Source organism: Pectinophora gossypiella, chromosome 13 (assembly GCF_024362695.1).
Source record: "Pectinophora gossypiella chromosome 13, ilPecGoss1.1, whole genome shotgun sequence".
NCBI lineage: Eukaryota > Metazoa > Arthropoda > Insecta > Lepidoptera > Gelechiidae > Pectinophora > Pectinophora gossypiella.
Window position 1 is genome coordinate 3,714,774 of NC_065416.1, and position 23,168 is coordinate 3,737,941.

Here is a 23,168-nt window from a genome sequence, read left to right on the forward strand (position 1 = left end):
TGTTGACTTCTTGACGTTGGCACCATCGCTCACTAACACGAATGATGGAGCCTTTTTCTACAATCTGTCGGAACAATCTGGTTTACGTTTCTTTGAGTGGGTCAATTTAGGGGAATGTGAAGTTATAAAGAGTATATATAGAAATAGAATAAAGAATAATACTACGTATAAAAGAGCAAGCAACGAGTAACTTGAGCAACATAACGAGTATTATTCATCAGTTCAGTCAGTCACAGTTGACGCTATACTGCGGGCGGTGCTTTCGAGACTACGTATAAAACAGCAACTTTCCGTCCCGCACCTATTCGTATCGGGTGCCAAGCTCTCCCCCTGGATCTTACTTTAGTGTGGCTAAAGGGATGGTATTTACATGGTATTTCATCCATTACGTCATACCAGGGTGAAATGAAACAAAGTGATTAAACTAAATAATACGAATTTATTTCTCAAAAATAAATCAATAATATATTTATTTCAGAATAATACGAGACATTAAGGCGAATAAGAGTTAAACCATTTTGTTTTTTAACATCTTTGGATTTTCACCTAATTATCTTAAAATTAACTATCTTAATATAAAACTTTAATTTAAAGTTATCACTATATAGAACTTGGAATATGAAGAAAAATTCATCATCTTAATTTTATATCACCCGTTAGCCGCCCAGTAAAGGACATTGTAGACCCATAGAGCAACACGGACCTCCGCGGACCTTTGAAATGACTCATCCTCTAGATTCTTAGACTAATAGATAAAAAAGTTCTTTCAACAGTCAACTAAGTCTGACTAAGGGTGGCATTAATAAAAGAATTGTCACATTGACATGATCTTGAGGGCAGTCTCCAAGCTGAGATTAGTTTATTAATACCACCCTAAGAGATCAGGGAGGTTAAAAAGGCCGCATCTAAGCAATTCAAAAGCAACATTGTAAAAGTAAGTGCGCAATGCAAACAAATGTCAAATAGCAATATTGGTTTTTTAGATGAATTGCTTTTAACCCCTAAGATATAAGATACCACCAAAGTTTGACTAATCACAGTCACTTCCATCCTTTCGACTTGTTTAGCATCGTAAGTGAGTCAAACTGACCGCATTTCTCGGACACACCATATGCAAATCTCATTCTCAGACCCTCAACTGATTAACCACGGCTTTAATATATGATGTCCTAAACCTATACTTAATTATATTTCACAAAAAACATATCACAATTTAAGCAGCGTTCTGCAATACGAAGTAGTATGGTGGTTGGAGTCGGTTTACAGTTGTGGTTGTCATGTTTGGTGCCGGGCCGTGCCACTCCAACCTGAAATTGTTAAAAAAGTGGTTCAAATATCATCAGAAAAACCTGAGGACTGAGCCAAATTGTAATAACGAAAGAGACTTTTTTTCTGAGTAGTGAACGCTCTGACCAAGTAGAGAATATTTCTTTTTTTTTGGAATATTTGTCTATTTGACATTTGAAAGGCATTTGACCACGATTGCACCTGATGGTGGATGACGATGTGGCCGAGTATGGGTAATGCTTACTTAGAAAGTGTCCATTCACTATTGCCTTGAAGATGCTCTGATTGTACTGATCACCTTCCATCACCTGTCATCATCTTTAATTTAAGCACCACGCTCTTCTCGGTATAGCATTCTCCATCCTTGTCTATCAGAGCCCAGTTCTTTCACTTCCTTATATGTATATACGACGCTCACTTTCTCTTCCTTCTTTTCCCCTCTTCCTTCCTTTCTTTTTCTTTTGTTCGTTCTTTATACCTGAAGCAACTATAACAATATTAACGTAAAGGAATCACTTACCGATATTTATCCAGCACTCTGGTGGCTAGCGTAGCCAGCATCTTGCCCACTACTCCGGTGGCAGGACAGGATTCTCCAAAGGGCATGGAGGCGAGAGGATGCGCTTTGCTGGCTCGCGGCGGCTCCCAGCCCGCAGGGCTCCAACGCTCAGGGGTAAACGCCTTGCCGCGGCCCCATTGGCTGTCTAGCTTGCTCGTCACGCCGTGTGCTAGGACTATGTCTACCTGGAGGAGTAGAGAAGCTGGGTTAGGTTAGGATCAACCTGATTGATTGAAGGACCAAAAAGAAAAAAACAATGTTATCTCTGTTCTTTGAGGCCCACAGACGTGGAAGAGGATCTATATCCTCTTAAGACCGAGATTTCCAGACACAATAGTTAAACAATGGGGTTTGGATTTATAAAGAACATTCAGTCTTAGGAGGATATAACAAAATCGACTAATTGCGTCTGGTATCGACTGAAGATGTGAGTTTTGACTATAAAAAAATTAGTCTTCACGGAAATTCAATATATTCCAGTGTAAAATTAGTTCAGGGGAGAGAAATAAGAGATCTGGGCTATTGAGCGTAGGTCAAAGGCTTGACAGTAACGACTTACCCCAGCAGGAACTTCAAATCCACCAATAGCCAAATCTTCCCGGCTTCTTCTAACAACGCCACCAGTAGCTGGATGTAACCTCATGGCTTCTTTAGCACAGGCGGCGATGTAAGGCATCTCCGGACAACCTGCGCCGGCGTCGATAGAGGCCGCGGCCCAGTGGACTTCGTCGTGAGCGCGTTGTTGTTGAGCCGCGTGGAGAGACATGTGGTAGAACATGCTCATTGCTGTTTGGGCCAGCTGGAGTGGAGATGGAGGAGTGTTACTTGTTGTTATAGCTGTGCTTTTTTTTGATGTTGCTTATTGTAGATTTGCCGCAGATGGCATTAACTACTTGGCCGGACAAATGGAACGCTGAAGGCTCTCACCCGGTACAACGTTTAAGACAACATTGTTTTAAGTTTACGCGGTTATTATCATAATTAAAACACATAATAACGGGTTCTTACCGCGTTTAAATGGGGATATGAGACTCATTATGAGTTATTATGTGTTTTAAGACAACATGTCTGAGGGTGCCCAGTTGGGCGTGAACCTCGGCTCAGGGCGTCGTCTGAGAGGAAGAATATTTGAAAGGATTAATCGACCCTAGTGGATCGATAGCGATAAGCGCTGAATGAGGGAAATCGTCGACCACGCCGGCGGGGTCGGTATCGGGGTTCTGAAGGGTTTGGTGTCGCGAGCTGATTGGCCGACTTTATGGCTAGAGTTTATAGCTGTGCAGCCTAATGCGTAAGTGAGAGTGAGACACAGTCTGCTCGCTCTGCCTGTTACTTAGCAGCTTGCGGCCATTTAAGACTAAAGTAAGACCCAGAGGGAGTGAGATCGCTGCCCGATGCGAATTGGTGTGGGACGGAGAGTTACCGTTCTATAACTACGTCGTATTATTCTTTATTTATTCTATGGTAAAGGGGGAGTTTAAAGAGAGAGAGAGAGAGAGCGAGAGAAGAAAGAGAATAAATACTCACAGGGTCGACTCCAGCCAACAGAGCATCAGCAGCTAGCGGCAGTATCCGCCTGTCTAGCGGTCGCAACTTGTCCAGAAGCACTTGTTCAGGTTTTGGCTTACTTTTGAGTTGCTGCAGAGCTTGCTTTAAGAAGTGTTCCGTTAAACTAGAATGGACGACGAATGAATCAATATTTTTTTATTGCACAAAACATAAACTCAGGATATGTACAGATGAATAAAATAAGCTAAACAGCAAAACACGAATCAGGGAATAAAGCTTAATATAGGTACATAAAACTAAATCTCTCTCCTGGATCCCTTTTAGCCAAAACCATAAGTAACCAGAAGCCAACTTGACAGATATTTTGATACGTTATAAGATTATATAACGAATGTGTGGTGTCTAGTGATCATCCCATCACCCATTTAATGCCATAAGTATCAAGAATATGAAGCTTAAGTTGGAATAAAACTCGGCTAGACCGAACCTAATTGGAAGTATGACGTACCAGGTTGCTTTTTCATACAAATTCTATAGTAATTTCGTGTTTTGACGTTTAGAAAAAAGTGATTTGACTAAGTAATTGGAAACAACCCTATTCTGGATGTGTAAACAAAAATAGAGAGAGCTTGTAACGCAATGCTCGCATCGAAATTTTATTTGAATATACATGATATACATGAAGTGACTAAAAATTACCTGAAGTGGCTATCAAAAGCTTTTAAAGCGTTGTTGAAATCTTGAGAATCAGTTTTGAGTGTGCTCTCGCTTCGCACGAGATAGCTTCTATCAGCTATCTCCCTTGTACACCGTATTAGACGCTCCGCTGGGGTCAACTCTTCGAAGGACTTCTTTGACAACGAGCAGAGATCTGGTTCATCGTCGTCCATGGAGGTCATTTCAATTTTTCTGGAATTTGGTAACCGTATTTGGTGCAGTAATTGCTACGCAGTAAATATCATTCGTTCCGAAGCAAACCTACAATAGGCTATGTAACACGTCAAATTAAAAACGAAATTAAATGTAATGCGATTTTGTTTATGAGAAAAAAATACACGACCCTTAACCTTAGCTTAGTCGAGTATGTCAATTGATATTGATATCAATTGGGTCATGTGCTAGGTTCAAGGTTAATTATGAAACTCTGATTACTAAATAAAGATAGATCTATAGGTGACAAAAAACGTTTTCTTTTTTCTATTTACTTTATTTATAAATTTTAATTACGAAAAACGTAATAATATGTATTATTCACAGTGTGCTTTTTCATACCATTTCCTTAGTAATCTCGTGCTTTGACTTTTAGAAAAAAGTAACTGATTTGACTAGCCTATTAGGTAAGTTAATTGGCGAGTTAATAAATCGATAATCTGTACAATTTTCATAGTATTGTTCTGTATTTTTTGTATTGTAAGTATAAAAATGTTAAAGATTCTTCCATATAATAAAGTAATACCAAACCATAACGTATTTAAGTTCATAAGTGTAAATTTCTAAATCATTCATTTATTTATATTAAACAAGGATGGAAGCAACCGAGTTATTCCCGTCACAAGTCTTTTTAAGTACTTAATGGGAAGACTTATTCACATATTGTTATGTTAATTTGGAAAATAAAAGTTTTTTTTAATACCTGTTCTCCGCTGTGGGTATATGGACTGGTCCATCCAAACAGCCTAGTCGTATCCCGAAGATCATCATACCGACGGTTTCCAGCGCCCATCTGTACACTTCTGTCTCCAGTTCTTCATTTAAGGCATTTTCAGCATGCCTCAGATCTCCTAGCCTATAAAAGAGTAAGTAAGAAATGTATTGTGTTTGATTTTTAACGTAAAATAAAACCGTTTAATATAAGTATAAGCCTCAATCAACGGAGGCGGAGCATACTCCACCACGCTGCTCCAGTGCAGGTTGGTGGGGTATTTGGGCTAATAGCCCGGAAACGACGGCTCAATCATTTTACTTTTTCCGACAATCAGGTGATTCAACCTAGTATAATGGCCTAGCGAAACAAAGGATATCCTCGGAATGTGACTTTCGCTCTAACCACTAGAATGCCAAATGATAAATGCTGACCAACTGCAAACTGTAATACCATTTTTATTGTGATTATGAATTATTATGAATTAAGAATGAGATTTTTGTATGCAGTGGCATGTGATTAGGAGTAAATAGATTATAATTGTTATACCTTCTAGTGGCATCTGTAGCGATGTGATCAAACGCGTCGTCATAATATTTGAGTAGGGTCCCGTCTTGCAAGAGAGCGCGAATAGCTGCCCAGATAGCTTTACTCTCCTCACTGGAAGAAAATAAATAACATACATATTTTTTAAAGACCCTACCCACTGCCTCTCGCTATGGGGATACATACATAGACGCATTCCCGTAATCGGGCTGCCAAGACCTTGTAGCCTCTTTCACAGATTATCAGCCCATCGCCCATGTAATGGTCTACTCGTATCACGGAAAAGTATACAACTAAAAAAATTTAAACAACACAAGAATTTTCTTGAACTTTTCTAACAGGAAATTCCGTTTGATATCAACTCAGATCATGGTCTGAATCATCCCCCAAAGTTTTCGCTACGATGTCTCTAATATCCGTAAAATATACATGGTGTAAGTGACATCATAACAAATACTTACGGGGATAAAGCAGCTCATGATTCTTAGTTAATATCAAGTGGAATTTTCCATCGCTAAAGAGTATAGAATTGAAAATATGTAAAAAAAAAAATCATGAATTTTGCTCTACTTGATATTAACTTAGAGTAATTAATGGTCTGAATCAACCCCCTCAGTATTCAAACTGCCAAATTTGACGACACGCTGCCTTGGTCAGTTGAAAGCGTTCTGTTTTTTGTTCGCTCCCAGCCCAGCATGAAAAATTCAGAAACGTGTGATTTACATCCTAGTGTCACGGGTTCGAATCTCGGCTTGGGCTCTTACCCCTGACTTCTACTTACTTTATGGGTTCGAATTCATGTTTGGATAATTGATATTATGTGGGCTTCAAGATTTGTGCCCGGGTAATCATGACCGGATCTACCTATGGGCTGATTGGGTTGCAGCCCAGGGCCCCGGGGTTACAAGGGGCCCCCAGATCCCGCTAAAAAGTAGACCATAATTTGAAAAAAAAAATGTCTGTTAAAATATTTTTTGCTATTAGTTGAGTATTAAGGGCCCCCAGATCCCGCTAAAAAGTAGACCATAAATTGAAAAAAAAAAAATGTCTGTTAAAATATTTTTTGCTATTAGTCGAGTATTAAGATAGGCCCCCAAGTAGTTTCAGCCCAGGGCCCCACAAATTCGCGATCCGGCCATGCGGGTAATGACAATAGGCTCGCCCTCTATTACATGGGATATAGCTGGCGAGAAGGCGTATTGTATATACTATACACCTCTGCCCACCCCTTCGGGGATACAGGCGTGATGCCATGTTACGTCCAGCATAGAAGCATAGTATGAAAAAAAAACTTACCCATGCATCGGACACAGTACAGGAACACTTTTCCGATGTTGAGTGAGAGGCGAGCCGTTCCAGCGCGGAGGGTCTGTGACGCCACTCTCGTATACCTGACAACAATGGAAACAAACATCAATTTGGCGTTTAATAATAATAATAATCTTTATTGCACAAAAAAATAAAATAAAATTACATACAATCACTTACAACTAGAATTATGTGCTCATACAAATTAATAATAATTAAAAATTGGACAGGGGTCCCTAAACTAGGCGGGTGCCTGTATCTTGGGGAACCAGTTAACAATTTGAAGCCTAAATAAAAATAGAAATTCGAAAACAATGTAAAATTTAGAGTATAAAGAAAGAGGTACCTAAGTAATGTACTTACGTGTTTGTTTACGTTATCTAGTGATGTATAAATAACCTTTCTAAACAATGTCAACATTGTAAACTAGTTAAAGTTGATAAGTAAATGCGGTTGACCATTAGCGCACGTGATCAACTCGTGGTCAGCCGCCTGTCACACCGTTACCTAAATTAATTGGCAGCAAGTCTAATGACTGTCGCCTTTGTGATGACGTCACAAGTAATATTAATTAGCTTATGTTCCGAATCGCAAAGTTTCAAAAGATTGTTTCAATGTGGTGTGGAGATATACCATTATTCGGAAAAAGTCATAGTCATATATTGATAATAATAATTACACGTCACAGACATTACAAAATTCAATTAAATTTAATATTATTACGGAATTCAATTACATTAAAATATATTATCAATTACAGGTCGTCAAAACTATAGAATGCCTGTTCAATAAGCCATTTTTTAAGTTTAAGTTTTAAATATAGTACAATTCTTTGCTTGTATGATATGGTCAGGCAGTCTGTTGTACACTCCCGGGGTCATGACATGCTCAGTCTATACCATTGACATCGTATGTCAATGGGAAATAAGTGTTTAATATCGCATCATACCGGGATTTTTTATACTTGCTTTTGGTATAGGTACTTTAAATAAAACAAGTTAAACATTAAAAAGTTGTACTCTGGCTTACTAGATAAATACTTATGTAGATTTAGATAATGTTGAAAGTCTAAAAGCCACCAGGAGTGTTAACAGAAGCAGGTCCATAGTTCAAAGATTAGCAATTTTGTAAGTTATGAATAATGTAATGAATGTATAATATTAATATTTATAATATACTCCAAATCATTTATTCGTCATAATAATCAAATTAAATGTGTCGTTAATTTTTACAATGATATAGTTGTATATCAAATTATGTCGCATAGTGAGAGTTTCGAGTAATACTTATTTTAAAAATACTTATTTTTATAATTATTGCGCAAAGTAAAAAACATTCAAAACATAAATGGCGAATTTCATGTAAATATTTATAATCTACGTGACCGTTGAACTAAAATAATTTATCTTCGCAATAAATCATTCATGTGTGTGAGGTGAGGTCATAGAGTGAACAAACTGATTAAAATGTCACAAAAGTGACTTATTATTGGATATAGGAACTATATAAAAAAGATAAGTTTTCATAAAAGTGGCTGTCCTATTGTGAGCGGAGAGCGATAATATTTATATATATAATTTGGTATTAGAATTGTCTTCATATCATTGGTTAGTTAAATCCTTTATAACGATATTAAATTTGGATATAAAAAAGGTGTCACTAACACCCATACCTACTTGTATGGCTACCTGTATGTACTGGTAAGGGGTGTAAGTGACATCGTAACGAATACTGAGGGGGGTGATTCAGACCATGATTCTGAGTTAACGTTAATGTTAACACATAATATGTGTATTTTATTTTATCTAAAGCAAGAGGGATGTTTGTCGAAATGATCATAAGGTGGTGGTGGACGTCCTGAGATAAAAGGGCCTCACACACAACAAACACACAAACTATGAAACATGAAAATATTTCTCTGAAATTCTTCCGAATAGTGATGTTTAGGAGATAACTGTGAACATATGCCATGGTAAGCAAACTCTCAGGACAGATTGGCACCAAGAGTTAATATCAACATTCTAACATAATGTATATTGTTTACGGAATAAATTAAATTGAATGGTAACGTTGTCATTCGCTGTTCGGCTGTAATAGAACATTGTTTTAAGTTCGTGCCCTTATCAGCAATATAGATAGTTTAATATGAACGGTTGCATAAAAGAGAATATAATATTGTATCTTTGAATATACAATAATGTAGATAACGTCTTTTTATGGCTTATTTATCTTGTTGGATGATTATAATACAAGTATTTGTCGAAATATGAGCATGATATCTCTGCATGGGAAGTAGGTATATAGGTACAGTCATGAGCAATATAATGTACCCACTTTAGGACTCTGTCGCACTAACATATTTGACATTTAGTGAGACTTACAGTTCAATTTGTCAAAAAAGTTAATGTGACATGGTAAAAAAGTGTTCCATTATTAATGCTCGTGACCGTACCTATTATAGAAAGTATACGAAACACAACGTAGCATTTTTAGTGACGTTATTTCGCTTATCGCGTAGCATTATCAGTTCCAAAATAAACTTCAAGTACCCATGTTAATATATTTATATATCAAATATATTGTTATTGTTTACAACAAACATTTTGAATATGTTCAATGAAAAGTTAGTAAACTGACCGTGTCAATATTTTGCTTGTTAATTAATAACTATGTCCTTTAAGTAAATAGTAAATATTTAATATTATAAGACTAATTACTTATTTAAAACTGTACATTTGCTTTCTAACTTAGTTCCTTGTTGTAGTATGATAATTTATACCTAATAAGTAAGTGAAAAACTGGGTTAGTCACATATAACCATACAGTTCATTATTAAACATTTAATTAATTTTTTTGACGTGACTTATTGTAGATTTACCGCAGATGGCATTAACTACTTGGCCAGACAAACGGAGAGCGTTGAAGGCTTTCACCTGGTAAAACCATTTAAAGTCGTAAAACCGAAGTCCTTTTAAAATCCAAACCCCATTGTTTAACTGTTGTCTGGGAATCTCGGTCTTAAGAGATTAAAGAAATTAAAAAGTGTTTGCGATTTGTTTTTTGACCTCTTGTTTTGCTCGGCTCTACGTACATCAATAATATAAATTATATATAAATATAAATAATATAAATTACTCGAGTTAATAAATCTTTATCTACACCTATTTACATAACACGCGTCCACCTGATAGCTAACAGTTAAGTCATACTATGAAACGTAGTTACGTACAAACCATTTATCCAATATTTTATTATCTATAATTAACTTACAAAACATGTCGTGCGTCATAGTGTTAGATAAGTCGTATGTTTATTTATAATTGAATGTACTAAGTTATCTTTGCTGATGTTCCTTTCTTGGGAATGATCACACGAGTTGCACACAGAGTGATACTTGAATTATATTGGTAACTAATAACTGCCCTATTTTATGTAACATAAAACAGCCTGGCGGTCGCAAGTCAATATATTCATGAAAACATTATGTATGTACGTAAAAATGTATCTCTCCTTCCGAGAAACTGTGAAAGGCATACTTACAACAATACAAGGAATAAAAATAAAATTGCTATTCAAAATTCTAGATTAAGTAAATTAAATTCATCTTTTTTGGGATTATGTATACGTTTTTACAATAAAATACCAGAATTTGTCAGAAAATATATTTAAAGCTCACGTGAAGCTTACTTTATGTAAAAAAGCTTATTATAAGATTAATGATTACCTAAATGATAAAAATGTCTGGTATTGAATGTGTTCCTCTAGTTATTAAATAACTTGTAATGTACCCTCATTGATTTTAAAGATGTGAAACTGCAACCAGTTTCTTGTCATTTCTTCTCCCCAGCCATAACACTTTGCGAAATGACGTAAATTCAAAAATGTTACATTGACCTTCAACAAGTTTATCCATGATAATTAATTCTGATTTCTGCCTAATATACAGGGTGTTAGTGACATCGTACCGAATACTGAGGGGGATGTTTCGGACTATGATTCCGAGTTAATATCTGAGAATCATCCCCTTCAGTATTCGTTATGATGTTACTTACACCATGTACACGTGCTTACATGTAGCCCTACGGTATACAGGGTGTTAGTGACTCGGTAACGAAAACTTTGGGGATGATTTGACTTGATATCGAGTAGAAGTTCCTGTAGGAATATTCATGACAATTTAAGTGTTTTTTAATATTATTTACAGGTCCATACTTTTGCGGCGGAAAACTCCACTTGATATCAACCCAGAATCACGGTTAGAATCATCCTCAAAGTTTTTGTTACGATGTCACTAACACCCTGTATACATCCCACTGCTGGGCACTTCACTGCTTGGTTTTTTATTGCTTGGTTGTTTTGAGTTCTATTTAGACCAACATATATTTATTGCCTTTATGTGTTCTGTGACTTAGAATCTTCCTTATTTGTTTTAAAAGTCAATTGAAGGATACTCAATTTTACAGATAATGCTGATAGTAGATCAAAATTCTTCCGCACTGTAGGTACTGAAAAATTTGACATTATTTTGGTCTGCTTTCTGCTTTAGAGTATTGCTGGGGAGTAATTACCTAGGGGTTTTTCAAACTGCTTCATTATTACTTCAGAGTGTCAGGGCGTTTTACAACAGGATCGAAGCAAATGGAGTGCCGTAGTCTCTGCTTACCCCGCAAGTGGGAAACAGGCGTGAGTTCAAGTACCGACTGTACCTCGTTGAATAGTAGCTTAGCCCAGTAGGATTTACGGACGTGAGCTTACAAGTTGCGAAACGTTCTTATGAATAGCTACATCATCTCCCTAGCATTATGCCATTTTTCACAGGGTCCGCTTACCTAACCTGAAGATTTGACAGGTCCGGTTTTTTACAGAACCGACCGCCTGTCTGACCTTCCAACCCGCGAAGGGAAAACCAGCCCAATACATGTTAAGTCACATACCTTCGAAAATGCATTTCTCGGGAATGTGGGTTTCCTCACGATGTGTGTTGAATAGCTAGGTAAGTATCACAACTATAAAATGGACTGTACTGAGTACTCGCATCTATTTTTGGAGTAAAAGTAAGTAAGTAGATGCAAGCTCTAGTACTTTCACCAAAAAGTTACTAAAATCTAGGTACCCTAGCTCTTCTTACACAAAGAGTAGTTATGAAAGTTGTTTTACCGTTTGATAAAAGTATCACAAGTTGTGTGAGACTGAGAATATTTTGGTCTCAATCTGAACGAGAGCTGGATGACTTTCTAACTGTTACATGTAAGTGCTAAAACGAATGTAAAAATATGTGTAAGTACCTAGTAATTTTATTTTTTAACGACCATTTATAACTTTACGACTTGTATCGCAAAAAAAGGTTTTGAAGCAAAGAGTAATATTGAATGAAATCGCCCATTTAAGCTGCGTGGTGGAATATGCTACGTTTAAGTATTATTACCTCCCATTTATAAAATAGTCAATGTACAGAAATAACTTGTCATTATAATTAATGGTGCCGACTCGTGCCTCCAAAATTATACTAAAGCGGCTACGACATTATCTAAATTTGTCTATACTTAAGTATAGTAAAAAAAATACACAAACTATACTTCTCAAATAAATAACCGAATCACTACGGTATATCATATGTGTGTCGTAGGTTTTACCTAAATAAACTTACTACTTACTAAATTAACTTTTTTTTATTATTACGGAATTTTCTTCAACATAAAAGACGAGTTTCGTTAAATATTAAATCATTTACATTAAGAATAAAGTTACATATTTGTTTTTATTTGTAGGTTATCATATGTTAATATTTTTCAGATACCCTTTAAGAACCTTCCCCGATGGGGACATTGTCGAAATCACTTTGTGAGATTGTCCTTTGGTAATGACTTTTCAGGCTTGAATCACCTGATTGTCCGAAAAAGTAAGTTGATTCCGTGCTTCGGAGGGCACGTTAAGCCGTTGGTCCCGGCTATTAGCCGTAAAAACACCTCCACCAACCCGCAGTGGAGCAGCGTGGTGGAGTATGCTCCATACCCTCTCCGGTTGATTGAGAGGAGGCCTGTGCCCAGCAGTGGGACGTATATAGGCTATTTATGTTTATGTATGTTTAAGAACCTAATCTTGCGAGGTGTTTTGATTATTTTGATGAAAAGTGTAAGTTTAAAAAAATAATGTTATTAAGTATGTCATTGTGGGTACGGATTGTTCCCTTTATGGACACCACGGAATAGAAGAAAGAGGTTGGAAAGGCCCTAACGCTCATTTTGTATGAGAACCGCTACCGCCGAATCAACCCCGCTCTTTACTACTACTCCTGCAAACAGATAACTACGATAGCTCTACATCTTCTATAGTATACCGGCAAATATACATTGCCGAGTGATAAGCTGCAGTAATTTTGTGATTTTATGTTAGCCAATCATACTAAGGTATGATAGTCGATATTTGACTTCTTGTCCTGGAGGTTATAATGCATAAGACAGCCTTTTTAATATATTTTAGCGGATTTCTGAGCGTCGTCGTATGGTTTGCGGATGAGTGAAGTCCAAACTTCACAGAGGGAAAATAAGGCCACTCGCCGTAAAGAGATTCGCCGTAGCGAGGGCCGCCGTTCGGAGAGTCGCTGTCAACGCTACAATTCAGTCGAAGTATGAGCTATTTGCTCATACTTGTATGGCATATCCTCTTTCTTCTATTTCGTGATTGGTACTATTGCTATTTCGCCATTGAGAGAAAGGGGGGAAGTTCGTTGACCTTTTAGATGATGCATCTAAACGTCTTCGGATTCGTATTGTTAGCTTGAACTCTATTATGATTTGTTTGGCTTCATACTCCATTGCAATCTGTTACAGATGTTTCTAGTTGAACATGTTTATTGAAGCCAGTGAAGATTGTTTTTGTTCGAGATCTATCTTATTTTGAAGTTTGTTTTATCTTTATCGTAAATTAGTTGGAAATTATGATATACTGATATCGTAATTAATATAAATAAGATAGTCAGTTGCAGTCTTTGGAAGATTGAGCTTAATGCTTCAGTAGATATCTAATGAAGCTAGAAATTGCGTTGAAATAATGCGTATCTAAAAAATGTACAGAAAACTTAAAATGTAAAAAATGCTATTCAAGTATAAGTCGACTAGAGTGTTTAGAACTCGGGCCTATAAGACGGTATTAAAGATTGTGGTATGTTTATTTTTCATGTTGAATTTTTTATAAGCTTTCGTACGTAATTCAAAAAGAAAAAAATAATCCATTCAAGTTTTTAGTAGGTCTGTCACAACCACTAGTTTCAGACACTTTTGATCTAGATTTAAATGTTTTTTAATGTAAGGTTTCTGTGCCTCAGACAGCTTACACAACCAGACAGATGAGGGCTACCACCTGATAGAAATGAGATCTTAATTTGTAGCATTAGAATGAACAAGAATATTAGGGACGTTTAGAACGGATACTCCCCGCCCCCACTAATTCGCATCGGTGCTGAGCTAAGTTTATCTCACCCCCTCGATGGGAGTCACTTCAGTCTAATAAGCCGTAAGTTGTTAAAAAGTAAAGAAGCGCTCGAACGCAAATAGACTGTCTCGCTTACACGCACTTCATAAGGCGGCGCACGGTAAGAACGAGAGATTAACGGTAAGAACAGATTACAAAACAAAATAGACTTAAAAATAGCAACAGAAAGCCAATTGCTGGTTTTCACCAACCACCAAGCAGGTTTTTTTATAGAGTACCTATCCAGATTGGTTTTGTATAGTAATGATTATGATAAAATGGCTTACCTCTCTCATCATCTCTGGGTCAAACACATAAAGCACGGGGCGAGTCCTAGAAGCCTTGGCCAGCCGGACCAGGTCACCATATCTGACTCGTAGACCGTCCAGAAGGCCTAGACCTACTGTGTGGTGGAAACTGCCTGCGGGAACAAAAAATATATACCATCAATAAAAAAACAGGTCTGAAAAAGTTACATTATAACATAGAATAAAGAATAATACTACGTATAGGACGCTAACTCTCCGGCCCGCACCATTTCGTATTGTGCACCGAGAGAGAGAGAGAGAGGGAGAGAGAGAATTTTTATTCAACAAATCACCGAGCTGGATTTACCTCACCCCCTCTGGGGCTCTAAATGGCCGTATGTCTCTAAAGAGTACAGAGCGCGCGCGCTGTCCGTCTCGCTCTTACGCGGTGAGACGGTATAGGTAAAAAATAGATTCCTGTATGAAATGTCCAGGCTGTAATTAAGTATAATATACATCCATATAAACTGACGCCCGTGACAGTGGGCAGAAACATAAGCAATCAGAAGATAACTTGCAGCCACTTTTGACACTCTAACAGGAACCTGAATTCAACTTTATGGGTGGTATTAATAAACTAATTTCAGCTGAGACTTCCCTCAAGATGGTGCTCAAGTCCCTGTTTTTATATAAGAACTGTCACATTGACATGACCTTGAGGGCTGTCTCGAAGCTGAGATTAGTTTATTTAAACCAGCCTATGAGTTGGAATTCATGACTGGATCATAAATAATTGATATCACGTGGTTTTCAGGATTTGTGCCCAGGACAAGGGCCTAAATCATAGCGAGCCTGGGTGTACTACACTACACACCTCTGCCGACCCCTTTGGGGATACAGGTGTGATGCTATGTTAGGTATGTTAGACAGTTGGTAGACAGTTACACATCAGGTTGCTACACCACGTGGTTTAGTAATGTTCACTTGTAAAGGTTACCAATTGCGAGCGGGGAAGCGATATTTTTTTAAACTTAGTCATAATCTCCCTAGCGTTATCCTGCTTTCACAGAGTCTGCTTACCTAACCTGCACATTTGACAGGTCCAATTATTTACAGAAGCGTCTACCTGTTTGACCTTCCAACCCGCAAAGGGAAAACCACCCCAATACAGGTTAAGTCACATACCTCCAAAAGGCGTTTCTCGGGACTATGGTTGTGAGATTAATGACAGACTTATCAACCCTGGCGTTAGGGTTATTATTGAGCCGCAAAAGGTCCCCTGATATGGCTCATGTAACGACTACATACGGTAGTAGCTGGGACCGACTGCATAACGAGTATTCCGAAGAACGGATCATCTTACTTTCGGACGATCGAGTGATCAGCCTGCAATGTCAAAATGACAAAATGATTTTTGTGATATGTCCCACTGGAATTCGAACCTGGGGCTTTCGGATCGTGAGCGTATTGATCAACCTCTGGACTACAGAGGCTTTGATTGGTGTTTCATTGACTATCACTGATTTTTGATATTAATTGCCATTGAAGAGGGCTGTTTCGAGCTATTTTAGTGACGTATATCTCTACTAAATTCAAAATCAGTAATCGCTTAGCAGAATCTAGGGTATAGTTTAGATATGAAGCAAAGGTTTCCATCCACTCGGGCTACCTTCTCGCTCCTCGCCCTCTGTCGGGCAGGTGTCTAACAAGTCGACAGGAAAGCGGTTAGTCCAGTCTATATTTAGAAGTCCGGTTCCCTTACAAGGCGAATTCCTGGTATTTTTTTACGAGACTACTGCACTAAGGTATAGAACTTACCTTTAAAAACTGGGGTGAACAAAGCCAAAGTCAAGTCGCCAAAAAATTGTGATATTTGTGTCCTAAGATATAAACTGTGTAGTGGTAGTTATCGGGTGGCAAATCTACAATAACGCACGTCAAAAAAAAATCCTTTGCCTACAAGTAGGTAGTTCGTGTCATAAAACATCGAGATTTTTTGGTCAACATTGACAGAAATGAAAGTTTATCGCGACGCGAATGCTTGAAAGAAACGAATTCTCACCGAATTTGACACGGAATGATTATGTTTACAGTTTCATTAATTAATACAGGTGTTCCAGAATTTTCAGATGATATGCAAGTAACGGTGCGCTGCCGCACAAACGCCGGCAGGCGAGTACCTCTACGTCGTATTCTCTCTCAATACAATGACTCATTTCATTTTATAGACATATTCAATTTATCTAGTTCTAAATTTAAAAAATCTATTATTCAAACCCTGAGCTGATTTATTTTTTGTTTAATTTATAACATATTCTTTTTCAACTCACTAGACGACATTTTAAACAAATACGTGGATAATGTGGTTGATTGTACATGTCATCATCATCATCATCAGCCCATTAACGTCTCCACTGCTGGGGCACGGGCCTTCCCTATGAATGAATAGGGAGATCGGGCCTTAAACCATCACGCGGGCCCAGTGCGGATTGATGGTTATTAACGACTGCTAATGCAGCCGGGACCAACAGCTTAACTCCGAAGCACGGAGGAGCTCGAGATGAAAACTTTTTTTTTTGTAAGTAAAGAAAGTTGCTTTACTTCAACAATCGCAGACCGAGCGCGTTAACCGCTGCGCCACCGAGCTCATTAATTGTACCTGTACTTATGTGAAAATATCCTACACCTATTGTTAACATGTCATGTATAATTGTTTATTATCCCACGAAAATAAATAAATAAATAAACACGGATCGTAGGTTTTTAAAATTTAGGTACTTATCATAAAAAACTGTTTGCTTTTAAATAAATTATTCTGCTTGTTGTCACAAAGGAAAATAAGTACACCCATCTATTAGGGTACATAAGTCAGCGATGTTACATAGAATATAAAATACGTAATTAGGTACTTACATATTTAATTATTCTATTTTTTCTGTAATTTGATCTCAACGTATCCATACTAATATTATAAATGCAAAAGTGTATTCACCGCAAAAGGGAGCGACGAATTGACGTGATTTTTTAAGTGGAGATAGCTGTTTTTTGTCTCTTTCTAACTCCCCACTTTCCCAAAATAGGGGGTGGAAATTTGTAAGAAGTAATCTGCAATTTTCAAGCTAGAAACCTAAAAATTGGTACACTAGGAAAGGGAAACCGTGTTACACCGAAATTAACGCGAGAGAAGCCGCGGGAAAAGCTAGTAATCAATATAATCGTGCTACTGAGTACATGTGTAATTTCTTTAGAACTCTGTCGCATTATGATGATATTAAACTTTTAATGAGACTTACACTTCATTTGTCAAAAGAGTTAATTTGATATAGTACTAAACCATATAGGTAATTAAGGCGTATAGATAAAACGAATGTGACCATTAAACATAAACATAAACTGCCTATATACGTCCCACTGCTGGGCACAGGCCATTAGCGTATTAAAAAGAAATCATTACTTGGGTAATTATATAATAAGTAGGTACCTACAAGGTATAATATTTACAATGAAGACCAACCATATTTTTCTTTCGTCTATTTTTCTCTGTAAAAATGAAAAATATGTCGATAATTTTTTGAAACCTTCGTTTTTTCTCGTTTTGAAGTCAAAAGGTCTTTCATTAAAGTAATTACCCTCATCAGGTTAACAAAGAAAGGTCCAGTAGCGGATTTAAAAGTGAATATGTATTTAAAGGTCAAAGGACAGATTTTATTCAGCAGTTTTTTTTACACATCAGAACGCATCGAGCAGATTAAAAGCAATATTGCAATTTGACATTTGCGCATATAAAATGAAGTGCGCGATGTCAACAAATACCAAATAGTAATATTGCATTTTTGTATAAATTGCTTCAATGTGGCCATTTTAGGCCCTCTACTTAGTACTGCTATCTCACACCTTTACTACCAGATGGCCTATTGGACCCGGCGTGAAGTTTACACAGTTCTACTTATCTTTTTGTAGGTTTGCGATAGATATCATTAATCAAGTACTCATTATTATAAATCATAAACAGCCTATATACGTGTCACTGGACACAGACCTTCCGTCACCCGGAGGGAGTATGGAGCATACTCCACCGTTTCCACCATTCGGGTTGGTGGTATCTAACTAAATACTACGGCTGGATAAATAGGGAGTGCTGAGGGCTCTACCCGGTGTTTCCACTTACCAATCCTGGGTAAAACATGAGCGGAGTGTCTTAGCATAGGCAGCGCCAGTGGGCCGGGGATGTCGATGAAGGGTTTCAGGCTCGCGGAGTAGGCCGGCGCGGGCGTTGCGGCCGTGGCGCACCGCTGTGGCGAGGTGGACGTGCGCCGACCAGACGAGTTGCAGATGCGACGAGAGTGGGGAACCCTGTCAAATCAACATTGGGGTAAGTTACTATCATTGAAAATAGGCATTATACTTGGAGAAATAAAAAGCTGGTGTAAGTTATAAATGGACTGTACCTATTTAAAATTAACTTTAACAAATTACAGCCATTATGCTGAAAGTTGAAGAGAAGAAGAAAAAAAGTATAGGCAACATACAAAAACTTAGGTTATGGTGTTACCATTTACATAAAAACGCTTTGTTATTTTTTAATTACAATTATGCAGATTATTAAAGTGTACACGTAGTGTGTATAAGATTTTAAAACATTCTAGTATGAATTATATACACTATTATTATTTATTATATCATCATCGTCGTCATCAGCCCATTAACGTCCCCACTGCTGGGGCACGGGCCTTCCCTATGGATGGATAGGGAGATCGGGCCTTAAACCATTACGCGGGCCCAGTGCGGATTGATGGTTATTAATGACTGCTAATGCAGCCGGGACCAACGGCTTAACGTGCCTTCCGAAGCACGGAGGAGCTCGAGATGAAAACTTTTTTTTTGTGGTCACCCATCCTATGACCGGCCTTTGCGAAAGTTGCTTAACTTCAACAATCGCAGACCGAGCGCGTTTACCGCTACGCCACCGAGCTCCTCATTTATTATATTTTATATTTTATGTTAATTAATTTAACATAATCGTTAATGGTCAATGTATACACGGCAGGAAAAGTAGCATCCCCTTAACAGACGCACATTATGAAAGTTACTAAGTAAATATTATTACAATATATTCCACAAAACGAATCAGAACAAGGAATTGAGAAAGATATTCTCGACTCTATTTGACGTACCTACCTACTCACCTATTTTTTCTTCTTTCTTACACTGAGATAAAAATAAATAGAACATTGTATTTGCTACAACATATTTGTATTCAGCAATGTAAATTAAATTCAGTTCAACTTGTGAATAATGTAAATAACAATTGACGCGCGAACAACAGATATTTTTTACTTTGCAAAAATGGCGGGAAAAATATTTTGTTGGCCAGATATTCATCATAGCTGTTTTTTTCTTTCTCTAGCTCTATATTTTTTAACGCCACGATGAAGATCAAAATTAATTAAGCAAGGAGACTTTATTCATTTAGCCAACGAAATTGATATTAAGCAGATTGTAGCTAGGGTTTTTTTTGAAGAAAATTTGAAATTATGAGAAATAAATGTACATGGTCTGGAATGCTTAAGATTTATCGATATTCTGACTAGTGTGTAAATTGTGGTACAATGGCCCCGATTCCTGCAGACACCTCCTAATTTTACTTTAAGTTATTTCTGTTATTTTCTTATCCGCCGAAAAGGAAAGAGACGGATGATTGACAGCACCTAATAAATTTAATGTGCAGTAATACAAACAAAAATATACCTTTAATACTCAGCCATATGACATGCTCGACCTAGTAAAATTTAGTGCTATTATGTCCTGTTTCAGTTAGTGGTTTTAAAGGTCCATGGCAAGATAAGTATGAGACCCGCCGATTCCAACAGTAGTTTAATGAAATAAAAGTATGTGTAATAATACCACCAATAAGTTTTAACTCAATATCCATTGGATTTAGAAAAAAAATCGCGTATTTCGTGAAAGTCGCCCTAGAACAATACCAATTTGCTAAGTCGCTTCGAATGAGATAATAAGATCTGTCTTTTGATTTATATCCCTTTGTAATTATTATTTTTTAATTTCCAAAGCCTAAAATTCTACACATGAAAAAGGTTCAATAGACGAAAAATTAAATAACCATAAATAAAACAAAGAATAAAATAAACAAAAGACCTCACATTTTTTTATTTCTGCTAAAGCATTTGCTTATTCTAACTGTTGATAATCTAAATAACAACACAACCAAAATACACCCTATATGTCCACAATAGGGCCTTAATTCGCTTAACTGTTAGCTATGTAGATGCGTTTATTGAATGTAATTGAATATTTATGAGTAGATCGTGAGGAATGTAGTGAACCTGACCCGATACGCAATAGACCAGTGGAGTATCAAGTTCAAGGTTGAAGGAGCCGAGTGGGCAGACAATAGGCTTGAATTACGCAATGAGGCCTAAAATAAGTTGTTTACATACTAAGTGGAAGTTTAGTAAGACGATATATATGTTTGTAAACAAAAGAAATACAATTTTCTATTGTTTATAGTTCAGACGGTTTTTTATGATAAATTCTTTTAGATTTGATTACAAAAAAAAAATGCAAACCGCATTATCAAGGCCGGCATTATTAGCTAAGTTAGTTTAGCTTAGCTCGCATAGCTGCTGCAGTTTTTCACAGTGTTTGCATAGTTTGCAGTCTGCACACAACTATGAAACTAGAATGGACTGTGGATTTTTGTGTATACATAATAAATAAAAAAAAATGGCGGCTACTCCACCAACAAGAGCGCAGCTCTTAAATAGAGAGAGATAATAAATAAATAAATAAATGCGAGCTAAGCTTAAGCTAACTTAGCTTAGCTCACGGCCTCAAGGTTTGCAACCTGCCATTATACTATTTTAAGAAATAAAGGTCTTTTTATGAGCCCAAAAATAAACCTACCCACTTAAATATTCGAGAACCGAAATATTTTTTTTTGAATCCTCTTTACTAATTAATGAAACTACTTTCATCGACAAGTAAGGATATTTCTAATTAAGTAGGTAAACAAAGACACCGAAAATATTCTGCTAATAAAAATTAGGAAGTACTTACCTTCAATAATTAATGAAACACGTGTCAGATATTTCTTTCCTGATTTTTTATTCTTTGACCTTAAATTGTAAAAAATATGTAATTAATTTAATTATACTTACAGGCATCGTCGGAAAAACACTGTTGGCTTCGACATCTTCACAAATTTAACTGTCACTTTTAAAAGTTTTAATTTCACAACAAGAATTTGTGTTCTAAATATTTTTATTTATTCGACCATTATTTTATTTTCTTATTTATTCTTATTTAAACACTTGTTTTTTAATTTAATGAATTTTATTCACTTTTTAAAATCAGTTTTTACTTTTTTATTATTTCTTTTTAATTTACTTTTTCGGACGTTCTTTTTCTGTATATGGCTGTGTATTGTGTTGACCACAGCTCGCGTCGGTTAGTAATGCATTCATATACACTCCGCACGGCGCGTAGGCATGAACTCGTTTGACTAGGGATGCCCCTTATTATCGAGGCAGATACATTATTAATTTAATTGCTTGTCACACAATGGGATGTTAAACAATTATCGACCATCAAATCACTCATTCATTGAAAACTAAAGGACAATTGCTAGTTAGTGTATAATTAAGGGACTTAATTGTGACAAGATCGTTATTAGATTACATAGAGGTACTCATTGCATAACAATTTTATGGTTTTCTGAGATTTTTTTTATGCCTTTTTATGCACCTTTTGTTGTTGAATAACCTAATTAATTAGAGTTTAGTGCCTCCATCATTACTTTGCAATCGCTACTTCCTTTTTTAAATTACACATAATGAAAGCAAAATAAAAGAATTAAGTAATTGTTCTCTTAAGTAATTATTAAGAAATTTATGGTTATCTTACATTACATCAGTAAGCAACTATCTATTTTTGTCTATCGGCGATTACATAATTGTCGGATAATTGATATTTTCCAATAGTAAACATAATCGTTGTACCTATTATGATTATAGAATTTAACTAGTATTTAAAGATCATAATACTTAAATATTACGTACTTCTATTCTAAATATATACATATTTTACAGTCGTCAGAAGATGAATTTGTCCTGCTAAGTAGTCAATGATTTAGTTTAGTTAGTAGTTTGTCTGGAAAGTAGTGGAAAGACCTGACCGACAAACTCCAAGTGTTTGTTAATAAGTTTACAGCAAATATTAAAGATTTTCTGACCTAAAACTATTACAAACTCAGAACTGTGGAGATTGACTGGGTAAAATACTGTGTCCGCACACGAAATGGCGGTGGATTCATCATGTCCTTAAAAGACCTGTGGAATACCTGTCCCGACAAGCTCTGATCTAGTGTGCGCGTGGAAAAAGCAAAAGTGGGCGGCCCAAAGAGATTTGGCGACGGGAATTCTCTCGGCATGTTATAGGAGCTAGCAAAAGATTGCGAGGAGTGGGAATCTGTTATTCGAGTCTTACATCCCAACCAGGGATAAAAGGTTAAAAAGAAGAAGAAGACGGCAGAGCCGCCGCAGCGGCGCAGTATTACAGTGCGACATTATGCCGCTGCTCT

General features: G+C 36.8%; 1 protein-coding gene across 1 annotated transcript; it reads right to left on the bottom strand.

Annotated features, from left to right (window-relative positions):
* Positions 1-419: 419 nt before the first annotated feature.
* Positions 420-22,020, bottom strand: LOC126371722 (probable cytochrome P450 49a1). The gene is made up of 11 exons (XM_050017055.1): positions 21,748-22,020; positions 18,738-18,922; positions 14,609-14,742; positions 6,840-6,934; positions 5,547-5,657; positions 4,989-5,141; positions 4,055-4,264; positions 3,374-3,518; positions 2,406-2,645; positions 1,808-2,031; positions 420-1,307 (listed from the first exon to the last, which is right to left on the bottom strand). Exons 1-11 carry the CDS (start codon positions 21,780-21,782, stop codon positions 1,214-1,216), a joined length of 1,626 nt encoding a protein of 541 aa, XP_049873012.1. The 5' UTR covers positions 21,783-22,020; the 3' UTR covers positions 420-1,213.
* Between the last annotated feature and the right edge of the window lie 1,148 nt (positions 22,021-23,168).

Excerpts from the sequence above, each read along its gene's own strand:
- LOC126371722 (XM_050017055.1), bottom strand. The coding sequence starts at position 21,782 with ATGTCGAAGCCAACAGTGTTTTTCCGACGATGCCT. Across the intron at positions 2,646-3,373 it reads TGTTGGCTGGAGTCGACCCT|CTGGCCCAAACAGCAATGAG; the intron begins GTGAGTATTTAT and ends TCTCCACTCCAG. Across the intron at positions 1,308-1,807 it reads AGAGTGCTGGATAAATATCG|GTTGGAGTGGCACGGCCCGG; the intron begins GTAAGTGATTCC and ends TAACAATTTCAG.